At 40.6% G+C, this 12,246-nt stretch overlaps 1 protein-coding gene across 1 annotated transcript; it reads left to right on the forward strand.

Moving 5' to 3' along the window:
* The first annotated feature begins 2,143 nt into the window (after positions 1-2,143).
* On the forward strand, positions 2,144-12,232 carry LOC129757096 (facilitated trehalose transporter Tret1-like). Its single transcript, XM_055754226.1, has 3 exons — positions 2,144-2,211; positions 10,823-11,163; positions 11,220-12,232. Exons 2-3 carry the CDS (start codon positions 11,066-11,068, stop codon positions 11,677-11,679), a joined length of 558 nt encoding a protein of 185 aa, XP_055610201.1. The 5' UTR covers positions 2,144-2,211; positions 10,823-11,065; the 3' UTR covers positions 11,680-12,232.
* Positions 12,233-12,246: the final 14 nt, after the last annotated feature.

Raw genomic sequence — 12,246 nt, forward strand, 5'->3', positions numbered from 1 at the left:
ATCAGGTCAGTATCAGAATAAGAAATCTGGATCTGAAATCGAAACCAGGATTCAAGATAGAATTCAAGATTTAGCATCGGAATCAGGATTTATGATCGAAATCTTAGGCTCAGATAAAGATCTAGGATCAAGGTCCAGGGTAAAGATCAGGAACGGAATTCGTGATCAGAATCAAAATCCGGAACAAAAAAAAAACCATGAACAATATATTTTTTCTATATTCATGAACAGTAGCTGATGTTTACCATTGATCCTCGATCGAAATCAGGACCACGTCTAGGTTTGTAGTTGTGGATTTTTTTTTAAATATTCTCTTGATTAATTTAACGTTTTTATGCTAGATTCTATAAAATATTTGATCAAAATCAGAATCCAGGATCGGGGTCTAGGATAAAGATCAAGATCAGAGCTCAGAATTAGGATCAGAATCAAATCTATTTTCAACCATCATTAAGATTCGCGATCAGGATCCGGGCTGTAACTCCAAAAATCGGATTTAGGTTGCCAGATTTCTTCAGCGCGACAAATCCTGACAATTTCATATAAAAACCTGGCAAAATCCGGGCATTTTATTTCAAAATTGACGACCAAAAGTCCGAGCAATATCCGGGCAAATTTTGTCAACACCCAGAAATCAATCAACAAAAGTTAAGAGGAAAATAAATTTAATTTTTTTTTCATCGACACTCATCGACAGATTTCATATCGTATTTTAAGGCTTTCAAAAAACCTTACATGATTATTTTTTCAAAACAAAAAAAAAAATAGTTTTGGAGGCATAAATAAAAAAAATTCACAAACAATTTGTTTTTGAAAGTGAATAAATGCGGGGAATATCCGGGTTTTTGGAAACGAAATCTGGGCGACCGAGCCAGACTGGACTGTTTCGAAATTTTGTATTAAATCCTGGCAAATCGGATAAACAGAGCAATATAGCAACCTTTATCTAGGATCAGCACTCGAAATAAGACATCGAGTTCAGAAGGATTTGAAATCCAAAATCAAGGCTCTAGTACTGGTTCAAAGATCCAAAATCTGCATCAGCATCCAGGATAGGCATTAGGATCCTGAGGTTTAGGATCTGATATCAGGTTCTGAATCTGGGAATCAACCATCAACTATCAGCTATCGGAATTGGGGGCCAAAATATGCATCATGGTCTATGATCTAGATTCTGGGTCAGGACCCAGGATCAGCAACAGAATCCGGGATCAGAAATCGGAATTAGCATCCAAGAAACTTGATAAGTATCCTGAATCAGATTCTAGGATCAGGTACTGCAATCAGAGTGCGAGACCAGGATTTAGGATCCAAATTCAGGACCCAGCATCACGATAAGAATGAGAATCAAGGATGCCAAAATCTGGAATCACGATTATAAATTCGGAATCTGGGATAACGATCCCGAATCAAGAATCAGGATCAGTATTAGAATTAGGAACAGGGTCCAGAACTAGCATGTAAGATCAGAATACGGATCAGTATAGAGGATCTGGACTTAGGAACTAGAGTCCGGGATTGAGATCCAAGTCCAGGATTGCTATCAGGGTCAGAATCTGAGATCGTCATCCAGGACCAAGATGCAGAATCCGACATGATAATCCAGGTCCGGGATCAAGATCATGATTAGGATTAGAATCTGGGATCACGATCAAAGATTTAGAATCTGATATCAGGGTCCAAAATCAGAATTCGGGATCATGATCAGTATCAGAATCAGAATTCGGGGTTACAATTCACGAGCATAGTTGGGGCCCATCATATACAGTACCGTTCATAATTGTATAGAAATTGAAAGCACGCGCACTGTCACTTCGATTTTTAACTTTCATAACTTTTTACTATGATGATATTTTTTGATCTAATTTTCTGCGTTAGATACATCAATTATCACACTATTATATCACGAACTTTGAGCTTTCTGGAGTTTGTGTGGCCTGAGATACATTAATTCTACGAAAATCGGACTTTTTCGACTTTTCTCATTCAAACTGCAATATCTCAGAAACTACGCTACATTTTTTGTTGAAATTTTGCAGAGTGATTGTTAAAATGTGAAGCTATCATTTCTGAAGCTTTTGGAAAATTTTATCGATGGGATCAAAAGTTACGCGAGGTACAATATTTCAGGCATGAACCTAGAAATGCGATTTCTATAGAATTTTGGACGAATGTTTTCATAGGAAAATCATTTTTTATGTTTTACAACCAGTAAGTTTTTTTTTTTTTTCTTTATTTGAGAGGTTTTCAGCCACAGGCTGGTTCGCCTCTAGAAGATTTAAAATTCGTACAAAAGGATTACAATTCGTCGTAAATACACGATTCTTTTAAAAAACTTAATAATTTTTCTTCGTTTGCTGGGTCATTTGATAGTGCGTTGCGGATAGATTTATCGATGTCATGTGATTCTCTGATACCATGGAGACCGGGACATTCTACGATGATGTGTTCCACATTCAATCTACAGTTACAGTGCTCACAATTTGGGACGGCTCCTCCTTCAATGGTATGACGATGAGTTAGCCTTGTGTGTCCTACTCTTAGCCTTGACAAAACGATTTGCTCTTGCCTAATTTCTCGGTCGTTCCAGATGAAAGGTTCTCCTTTGATTTTGACCAATGCTAGGTTTCTGTTCGTTCGCCAGGTGTTCAGCCATGTTTCCCAAATTTTTTTTTTGACCCACAGATGTATGTCCGAAGCAGGAATATTGATAGGATCTGATTCTTCATCACGGCCGAGTGCAGCTAACTTGTCCGCTTCTTCATTGCCACGAATACCAGAGTGACCTGGTATCCAGCAGAAAGATACATTTGTTGGATGGAGTTTTTGAATTCTTTGAATCCAAGGGTGTCGATTTTTTGGATTCTGCAAAGCACTTAACGCGCTGGCAGAGTCGGTAAAAATAACAGCGTTTCCAGAAGATGTGATATGACGCAAAGCTAGTAGTAAAGCGGCTACTTCAGCAGAAAAAACAGTGACTTGTCCGGGTAGGTTTTTTGCGATTGCCACAGAAGGACCTAAAAATCTGACTCCAACTTTTTCTGACAATTTAGAACCATCAGTGAAGTATTTTTCAAAAAAGAAGTAGTTCCTCTCGATTAAGGAGTTGTAGTGTGCTATTACCTTCCTCTTAGGGTCTCCGGCGCGTATCTTCTTCTTGATTTCCAGCTCTACCTTTAAGTTACCTGCGTTCCATCGTTGATCGCCAATTCGCTCTAGACGTTCTGTACTTGGCAGTTCCAACCTCGTATATTTACGAAAAATTTCTGTAGCTTTGTTGTACAAAGTATGTTCGCTTTGGTTCACAAGTGACTTTTCAGCTATACTGATCGCCTTCTTGATTGTATGAAGGGCCACTATCATATGAAAAGGTAGAACACCAGCTTCTGCACAAGCAGCAAGTGCTGGGGAGCTGGGTAATAAACCACTGGCATTTCTAATCATAGTGTTGTAGACTGGACTCAAAATATCAATGAGTTTATCAAAAGCACCACTTGTGATCTCCAGCCCATAGAGTAGCCTGCTTGTAACTACACAGTTACCGATCCTTATCAGCGTTCGACGATTGTTCAAATTATGGCGCTTGCTGATCGTCTTTATCAGCCTTGAGCGGCTTGCAATTTCATGTTTTACTCGTTTGCAGTGCGGTTCAAAACAAAATCTGCGATCAAGCGTTATTCCGAGTATTTTCGGTTCTTTTCGGTATGGGATTTCTTTGTTTTCGAGCTCTATTTTGTAGTTCCATGGATGGTGATTTTCCAAGCAAATGTGGCTTCTTATACATTTCTCGGCTGACATGGAAAATCCCACAGATTTTGACCACCCTGATATGCGATTGACTGCCAGTTGTATTTTACGACGATTTATTTTTAAGCTTTTTCCCGTGACGATAATTATAATATCGTCGGCGTATAGAAAAACATGAATTCCTTTATTCAAAACTGCAAAAAGTGAGTTCATTGCAATCAAAAAGAGAGTAACTGCCAACACGGATCCTTGTGGTACCCCGTTCTCTTCGTGTTTGATTGATGACTTGGTATCTCCGACGATTACTTGAAAAGTTCGATCAGACATGAAATTACAGATGAATTTTCCAAGGCGGCCATCTATTCCCCAAGATTTCAGTTGCATAAGGATACCCATTTTCCAAGTTCGGTTATAAGCTTTGGATATGTCGAGTGAAACTAAATCAACGTGAAAACCATTCTGAATTGCTTTGTTAATAACGTCACCAACAGCTGCTAAGTACGTTCCTGTTCCGCGACCTCTACGGAAGGCATGTTGTCGATCGTCTAACAATTTGTTTTCCTCTAACAGGGTTGTTAAGCGACGATTTACCATCCTCTCAAAGACTTTCGAAGGGCAGCTCGTGAGACTTATCGGACGAAAGTGGCTAGGCTCACGACATTGTGTGCCATTTTTTGGGATCGGAACAACATAACTGTTGCTCCAGCTTGTTGGGAAAGTTCCATCACACCAAAGATTGTTGTAACATTTTAAAAGTGCCGATTTTACTGGTAGAGGAAGACGTTTGAGCATGGGATACCCAATCATACAAGGTCCCGTAGACTGTCCGCTTGAACTGTCTAGAGCAAAAAGAAGTTCATTCATGCTGAAAGTCTGATTGTAGTCACATTCTAAGTTGATCATTTGATTGAAAGTGATATCTTCTGCTTCTATTTTAGATTTCAATGCTAGAAAATCATGATCGTAGTTGATCGATGCAGAGAGATCCTCAAAATAATTTCCAAGGCCTTCTACTATCTCAGATGGTTCCTCAGTAAAATTTCCATTCACTTTTATAAAGAAACCCTGTGATCTACGTTTTCCACTCAAAGAATTTACCCTTCGCCATAGTTCGGAACTCGAGGATTGGGAACTTATTCCATCTAAGAAATCTTCCCAACAGCGTTGTTTGCTATCAGCTATGATTTTCCGACAAGAATTCCTTGCCGTACAATAATTGTGATGATATTCAATATATCGCGGGTCTCCTAAAGGTAGTTTTTTGAGGGCACGTAAATGCTTGCGTCTATTTTTAACGGCAGCCTTGACTTCATCATTCCACCAGTGAGTCGCTTTTTTACCTATTCGGCCTCCTGAACGGGGAATACTTTCTTGACTAACTTCGAAGATGATGCTGGTGAGATCGTTCACTGAGTAATGGGTGTGAGAGTCTACCCTCTCTAGTAACAGATTTTCGAAGTTTTCCCAATCTGCTTTATCATAGCACCATCTTTTTTTACGTTGTAGCATGGGAATAGTTGTTCTCTTGGTTATTTCAATTGGAAAATGATCGCTTCCTCTGGTGTCATGATGAACTCTCCAATCAACTGAACTGACGAAACCTGGTGAGCATATGGACAGATCTATGGCTGATCTGGTTTGGCCTCTCATGAAAGTATCGGAGCCATTGTTGAGAATCGTGAGGTCAAGTTTTTCTGTTATTTTGGATATGATATCACCGCGAGAATCCGACTTCGAGGATCCCCAAGATCGGTGATGAGCATTAAAATCTCCGAGTATTATAAACGGCCGGTCGAGTTGAGAGAGTAGCTCAGTCAAATGTTTTTCCAAATCAGAGATTTTTCCAGGTGGCAAATAAATTGACACATACGAAGTCGGTGTAAGAGATTCGGTTTTAATACCGATCGCGAGGAGAGGACTACTCAAATTGATAACAGTATGTGGAATAGGATTTCGAACAACAATCGCTACGTTTTGGTATCTGGTCTCTCCGTTTTTTGTGTACCATTTATACCTACCGCCAAGCCAGGAGTTAAGATGGGGAGAGTTTATTCTATGCAATTCTTGGAGAGCGAGAACATCTGGAGGGTTGCGAGTGACGAGGAGAGCAAGATCGTTTAAAATGTTCATCAAACCATTGATGTTCCACTGAAGGGCCAGACGGCTGGTGATTCTGCTATTTTGCGGTTGCTGTCGAGATTCACAAGAATCATTTGATTCCGAACGTGGTGGAAATTCTTTTTCGGGGTCCGAATTTGGTGAAGAGCCTAGAAGTGGCGAAGCAGTAGTAACTGTTTCATTCATATCGGAGAGGGTACTGACCTTGGTACCTCCCGGTTGCCGATCACTGCCAACCACCGCAGTCCCTTGGATCTGCGGTGGGGCCTGTGAAAGGCCGTGCGGGGGGAATTGTGCTGTTTCGGTGTGAAAAATCTGGTTAAAGCTGATGATGTCTTCTGTAGGTTCAGATGCCTTAAACTGTGGAAAATTGGAAGCGATAGCTGATGTTCGGCTTATGAAAGAGGATGAACGAACCTTTAGACCTCCCGTTTGCCGATCACTAGCGACCGCCGAAGTCCCTTGGATCAACGGCGGGGCCTGTGAAAGGCTGTGCGGGGGAGGTAATGGCGAGAGACTCAGATGATTGTTGTTGTTTTCACTCGTCTCCAGCTCAGAGATATTTTCGTTTGGTAGATGGATTGAGACGCCGGGGTAGGAGTTGAGCAAAAGAGAGTTGACCTTGTGTTGCTCTCTACATGCGAGGTCCTCGGGAGTGTTGAGCGGGGAGGTGTTCCACTGGCGAGCTTGACAGCGGGCGGGATTACTATTCCTCAGTTGAGCTCGAGATTCGCAGCAGTCACTTGCTATCGAAGGTGTCCGGGTTTCGGCTTGTTTGTTGGAAATGTGTTTTACGTTGAGAAGATGCGATGCTGGGATTGAGGAAGTATTTTTCGGAGCGAAACGAGAGCTGGTTCCCTCGCCTGGGTCCCAGTCTGCCGCAAATCCTGGAATTGGTGGACGAGTAGGAACAGTTTCGTTCATAGCGGATTGGATACTGACCTTAGTACCCCCCGGTTGCCAAACACTAGCAACCACCGAAGTCCCTTGGATCGACGGTGGGGCCTGTGAAAGGCTATGCGGGGGAAGTGATGATTGCGGAGCTTCTGTGGCAAGATTGTCTACGTTGTTTCATGGAAGCGACGGTACGATGGTGTTGATTCGTCTTGTGATGTCCTGTGTGCTTAGATCTGAAGATTCCGGTTGGCATCCGTCAGCGACAGCTGAGACGGTAGTGTTTTGTGGAAGAACAGTGGTTGTTTGTTTTTTGGATATATTGTTGATAAGTTGCTGATCAGTTATTTTTGTGTAGTTGGCCATTTAGAAACAATAAATATTAGGAGATTATTTATGAAGCAAAAGTTGTTTTATTCGTGGTCGCTAGAGAGCATCTCGGTGTCATCAGTGGATATGATCACCTCTTGACTAGGTTCCGGGCAGGTTGAAAATCTCTTTAGATCGGAATCTGTTGATGTGGGAGATATATCCAAATTTCTTTTTCTGCTCATGCTTCTAGTGGCGATTCGATTCCATTGACTACTAGGACGTGGCCGGCGCCGTTATTGATGTTCAAAGAGAGAGCATCAGTTTTGTTCATTGTGAATGTGCTGTCAATCCCAGACACCATTCTTTTGACCTCTGGGCAAAATTGATGGCCTCGGTCAATCACGGAGTAGCAACCATTGGCGATGTAGAACTAGTTCTACTGAGTCACGCCAGCGATCATGGAATTCGAAATGTGTTAACCTTCATCAAAATTAAGTTGATCAAAAAAATCTAATAGCATCGAATTTTTATAGCCTACTGAAAAATATGTACAAAACATTTCGGGTTCAATGATTTAAGGTGGATGTGAGTAGTCGATCAAGCTAAGCTAAGCTAAGCTCATGCTTCTAGTGGCGATTCGATTTATAGAATTTTGGGAGTAGCTTTTCGAGATTCGTTGAGGTTTTGGTTGGTTATTTGTTTTCGATTGTTTCGGTCCCGAGTCTTTCCGAGAGATGTGCGTTTTTTCGAGTTGTTGAGTTTTATCGTTCGAAGTATTAGTCTGGTGTGTTTCTTTTGGTTCAGATGTTTTATTTTGATAAATGGTTGATGGTGCAGAAAGATTGATGTTTTGCTTAAGGGCTTCGAGCTCCGATTTTAGTGCTTCATATGCTCGCGAATTTTTTCAAGCTCGTCACGAAGAATTTTAATCTCTCGGTCTTTATCGGAGCTATCGTTCAAACGGCCTTGCACTTTACTGGCGTAGCTAGGAGCCTTCGACGACTCTTCTATTTCTTTTCGCGCCTCGATGAAAGAAATTCCCCGATCAGTTTTAAGACGTATCACTGCTTCTTCTTTCCGAAAAACAGGACAGACTTTGCTCACCGGAGAATGACCACCTTCACAATGACAGCAGTAAGGAGGATTGGGGCAAGGTTGGTTTTCCAGAGTTTGATGGCTTTGGGAGCAAGTAAGGCACACCGTTTCACTTGTGCAATTCTTAGGGGAATGTCCGTAAGCTGCACAGTTACGGCATATTTGTACATTGTCGTAATATGTTCGTACATTGATGCGGATGAAACCAAAGAATATATGATCGGGACGAATTGTTCCTCGGAACGTAAGTATTATCAGCGGTGTATTTTTAACAACTTTGTTCTCTGTTTTTGTTATCCGTCTGACGGCTGTGACTCCTTGGTTCTTCAGTTCATTTAGAAGATCTTGATCTGGGACTTTGATGGTATCCACGTCGTATACTATCCCTTTTGTAAAATTGTACCTGGGATGATCAACCACTTCCACTGGAGATTTATCTTCATCAAGTAGATGCGACATTTCCAAAAGAGCCTTGTACACTTGGGGAGACTGAGTACGGAGAACATATCGTGTACCCCGTGCTTCTTTTGCGGCGGTTACCAACGATCGATTTTCATACCCGATAACAGCTTCGATAGAACGGGCAATTAAGAATGGGTTTGATGGCAATCTATCTTGCTCCACTTGCTGACTAATTTGAGAGTTTGGAGTTTGATGGACATCATTTTCATTCGATTCTCTAACTACTTTAGCACGGAGCAATAGCACACGAAGTATTCCATCGTTACGGCGTGTTGCCATGTAGGCTGGTAAGGTTCCCTCAATCGGATAGGGAGGATCCCCTGGGGATGTTCCCGCCATGGCGGGAAAGAAGTCTACTTCCGCAGAAGTTCACTTTTTAACTTGACGACGATCAAAAAACGAGTTGCGCTTTTTCAAACGTTTTTGAGGTTAGTTATCACCTTCTGCTCGGGTCACTGAGTGTCAACAATAGTATCAATCCGACAAACAGAATATTCGATATTTCAAGACTTTCAGTAGTTTGAAATAAATTTTAACACTCGCTTGTCCTTATATGAATGCTGAGACATATTTTAAAGTGATAATTATCACTTTTAAGAAACGTTTTATCGATGGTTTTTCCGAAAATAATACGATGTGAAAACACGCGTATTCATAGATTCGTGTACCCGATAAGACTGATGAACCAGTAAGTTTATTTCAACCAAAAAATCAAAAAAATATTGCAAGATTCTGATTTCAAAACACAAAAAGATCTTTAATTCCATTTTTTCATTTCTTCATTGATTTTGCCAGACATTTTTTGACTGATTGTTGGATGGAAACGATTTTTGTTCTCACGAATCGTCCAAAGTTCTATAGAAATCGCATTTCAAGGTTCATGCCTGAAATATTGCACCTCACGTAACTTTTGATTTCATCGATAGAATTTTTCGAAAACTTCAGACAAGTTAGCTTCATATTTCAACAATCACTCTGTAAAATTTCAATGAAAAATGTAGCGTAGTTTCTGAGATATTGCAGTTTGAATGAGAAAAGTCCAAAAAGTCCGATTTTCGTAGAATTACTGTATCTCAGGCCACACAAACTCCAGAAAGCTCAAATTTTGTGGTATAATAGTGTGATAGTTGATCTATCTAACGCAAAAAAAATGATCGAAAAATATCATCAGAGTAAAAAGTTATGGAAGTTCAAAGTCGGAGTGACAGTGCGCTTGCTTCCAATTTCTATACAATTATGAACGGTACTGTAGATTTTTAATCCAAAATCTAATATTAGAACCCAGTATAAAGTTACAGGTCTGGGTTCAGGATTCCGGAATCTAAATTAGAGCTAAGGTCCAGAGTCAATTCCAGAATTAGATTTAAAGTATCTCCAATCAAACAATCGAGCAATCAATCCAGAATTAGAATCAGAAGTCGAATCAGTATAAAGGATTGGGGTCTAGAAACCAAAATCCGGAATCAAAATTCAAGGTCCAGGATCATTATCATGATCAAAAACAGGAATCGCGATCCAAGACCAAGGCCAGGGCGCGGATTAATGATCCAGAATCTGGATCTGAGAAGATATGGATCCGGAATCATGATCCAGTATCCGACATCAAGGATTCAAGATAATAATCGAGATCATGATCCAGGATCAAGATCAAAATAAGGTTTCTTCATAATCCATGTGCAGGAACCATGCTATTAACTCTTGCAATTTCAGTAGCATACAAATTTCAAACTAATAATCCGGGATCATGTTCTTGACGACTGTGTCTCGGATTAGAATCGTTAGATTCAGTATCAGGATTGGAATCTGATTTAGGATCAGGTTTCGGAATAAGATCAATATCTGGTTCCTAATCAGGATTAGGACCTAGAAGCTTATTCTGACCTTTTTTTTGTATTTTGTATATTTTTATGTTGCGAAGTAAGTTCAAGTGATAAATTTGATGAAGTTTTGTGGTGAGATTAAGTTAAATTTTTATTAATACTGATATTTAACTCAACTGCAAAATTGTTCAATCCTTATCGAGTTCACTTATTTATAACAAGAAACTAATTACCAAAAGGAAAGAGGTTATCGTAATTCTATGTTAACCTTCTGGTCATATGGGCTACATATGTACAACAATCTCTTCAACTTGTTTATTTCAAAATCAATCATAGGCGATGACCATGATCCTAAAACCCATTTTTCGTTTCAGCTCGCCGATCAACAGTACCGCCAGTTGATCGCAACCGAACGTAGTCCACATCGAAGTCCGGTTGAAAAGGGTTCAACCGCCGGATCGACCTCGGTTGCCGTAACCGCAAAACAGGCCAGCTTCTCGCTAAAAACGTACCTTCATCCCAGGGTTTATCGACCACTTTCGGTGCTTCTGCTGCTGTTTCTGTTCCAACAACTTTCGGGAGCTTACGTGCTCATCTTCTATGCCTTGAACGTGTTCATGGAAATCGGAGGCTCACGAGCGCAGAGCTTCAACGAGTACAACGCACTGGTGTTCTTAGGGTTGATACGGTTCGTCATGTCGATCCTGACGTCTGGGTTTGTAGTCCATTTGTTAAAAATATACTTTAAACTTATTTTTGACCTTTTTTCAGATTTTCCCGGAAGTACGGCCGTCGACCGTTGCTTTTGATCTCAGCCTGCCTAATGGGTTCATTTTCCGTGGTAGCAGCATTGTACCTGGACTTCGTTCGGAAGGCAGGTCGTGAAAGTTACCCCACCTACGGTAGTTACTTTCTTCTTGCCTGTGTGCTAGGCTACGTTTGCTTCAGCGCCTTGGGATACCTCGTGCTCCCGTGGACCATGATCGGGGAGGTTCTTCCCACCGACGTTAAGGGTAAACTGGGAGGTTTCGTCGTATCCGTAGCCTACGTGCTGATGTTTGCGGTGGTCAAAGTTTTTCCCTACCTTCTGGAGCTGGTATCCATCGAGGGTATTTTCTACGTGTACGGCATCACTAGCTTTGCCGGAATGATCTACATCTACGGCTGGGTTCCGGAGACCTTCGGCAAAAGTTTCCAGGAAATAGAGCAGCATTTTGCCAAAGATGATTGACAAGGGGCTTAGACTATCATTATGAACTAGGAATCTTTGAAGACTACACTGGATCAAGTGTTGCCACTATTACAATGGTTAATTGTAATAAACTAACAAATAAGAGTATTAGAGTAAGGTACTTAACTGTTTCCCTTTGGGGAATATCCCTTTTCAATAAGACAAAAGATACGATTGTCCATTGATTCGACCTAAAGTTACCATAAGCTTAGTGAAAGTAATGTTCAAATACGTGATGTCTTCCAAATCGCAAACATATACAATAAATCGAAGCATTAGTATGTAATTAACCATACCAAATCATGAAAACGTAAGATTACCTTTAGGATAATTGATTACTTTTACTTATAAACTTTGTGAGGGAGGCTTATCATCATATCACATTTTTGTTGTTAGCCTCACCAATTTTTAGCAACTGGCAACTTCAGAGGGTGCGTTTATGGATATCAGATGGAACAATTTTTCCAGGTTTCGTCTTCGAATGACGAAGATGTGTGGATCCCACGTTTGTACGAGGCTTTGGTTTTATACATGATATAGTGAAAATATACAGTTATTAAATGATCA

This window comes from Uranotaenia lowii, chromosome 3 (genome assembly GCF_029784155.1).
Source record: "Uranotaenia lowii strain MFRU-FL chromosome 3, ASM2978415v1, whole genome shotgun sequence".
Classification (NCBI taxonomy): domain Eukaryota; kingdom Metazoa; phylum Arthropoda; class Insecta; order Diptera; family Culicidae; genus Uranotaenia; species Uranotaenia lowii.

Coding starts and splice junctions, on each gene's coding strand:
- LOC129757096 (XM_055754226.1), top strand. CDS start 11,066: ATGGAAATCGGAGGCTCACGAGCGCAGAGCTTCAACGAGTACAACGCA. Junction 11,164..11,219: donor ATGTCGATCCTGACGTCTGG/GTTTGTAGTCCA, acceptor ACCTTTTTTCAG/ATTTTCCCGGAAGTACGGCC.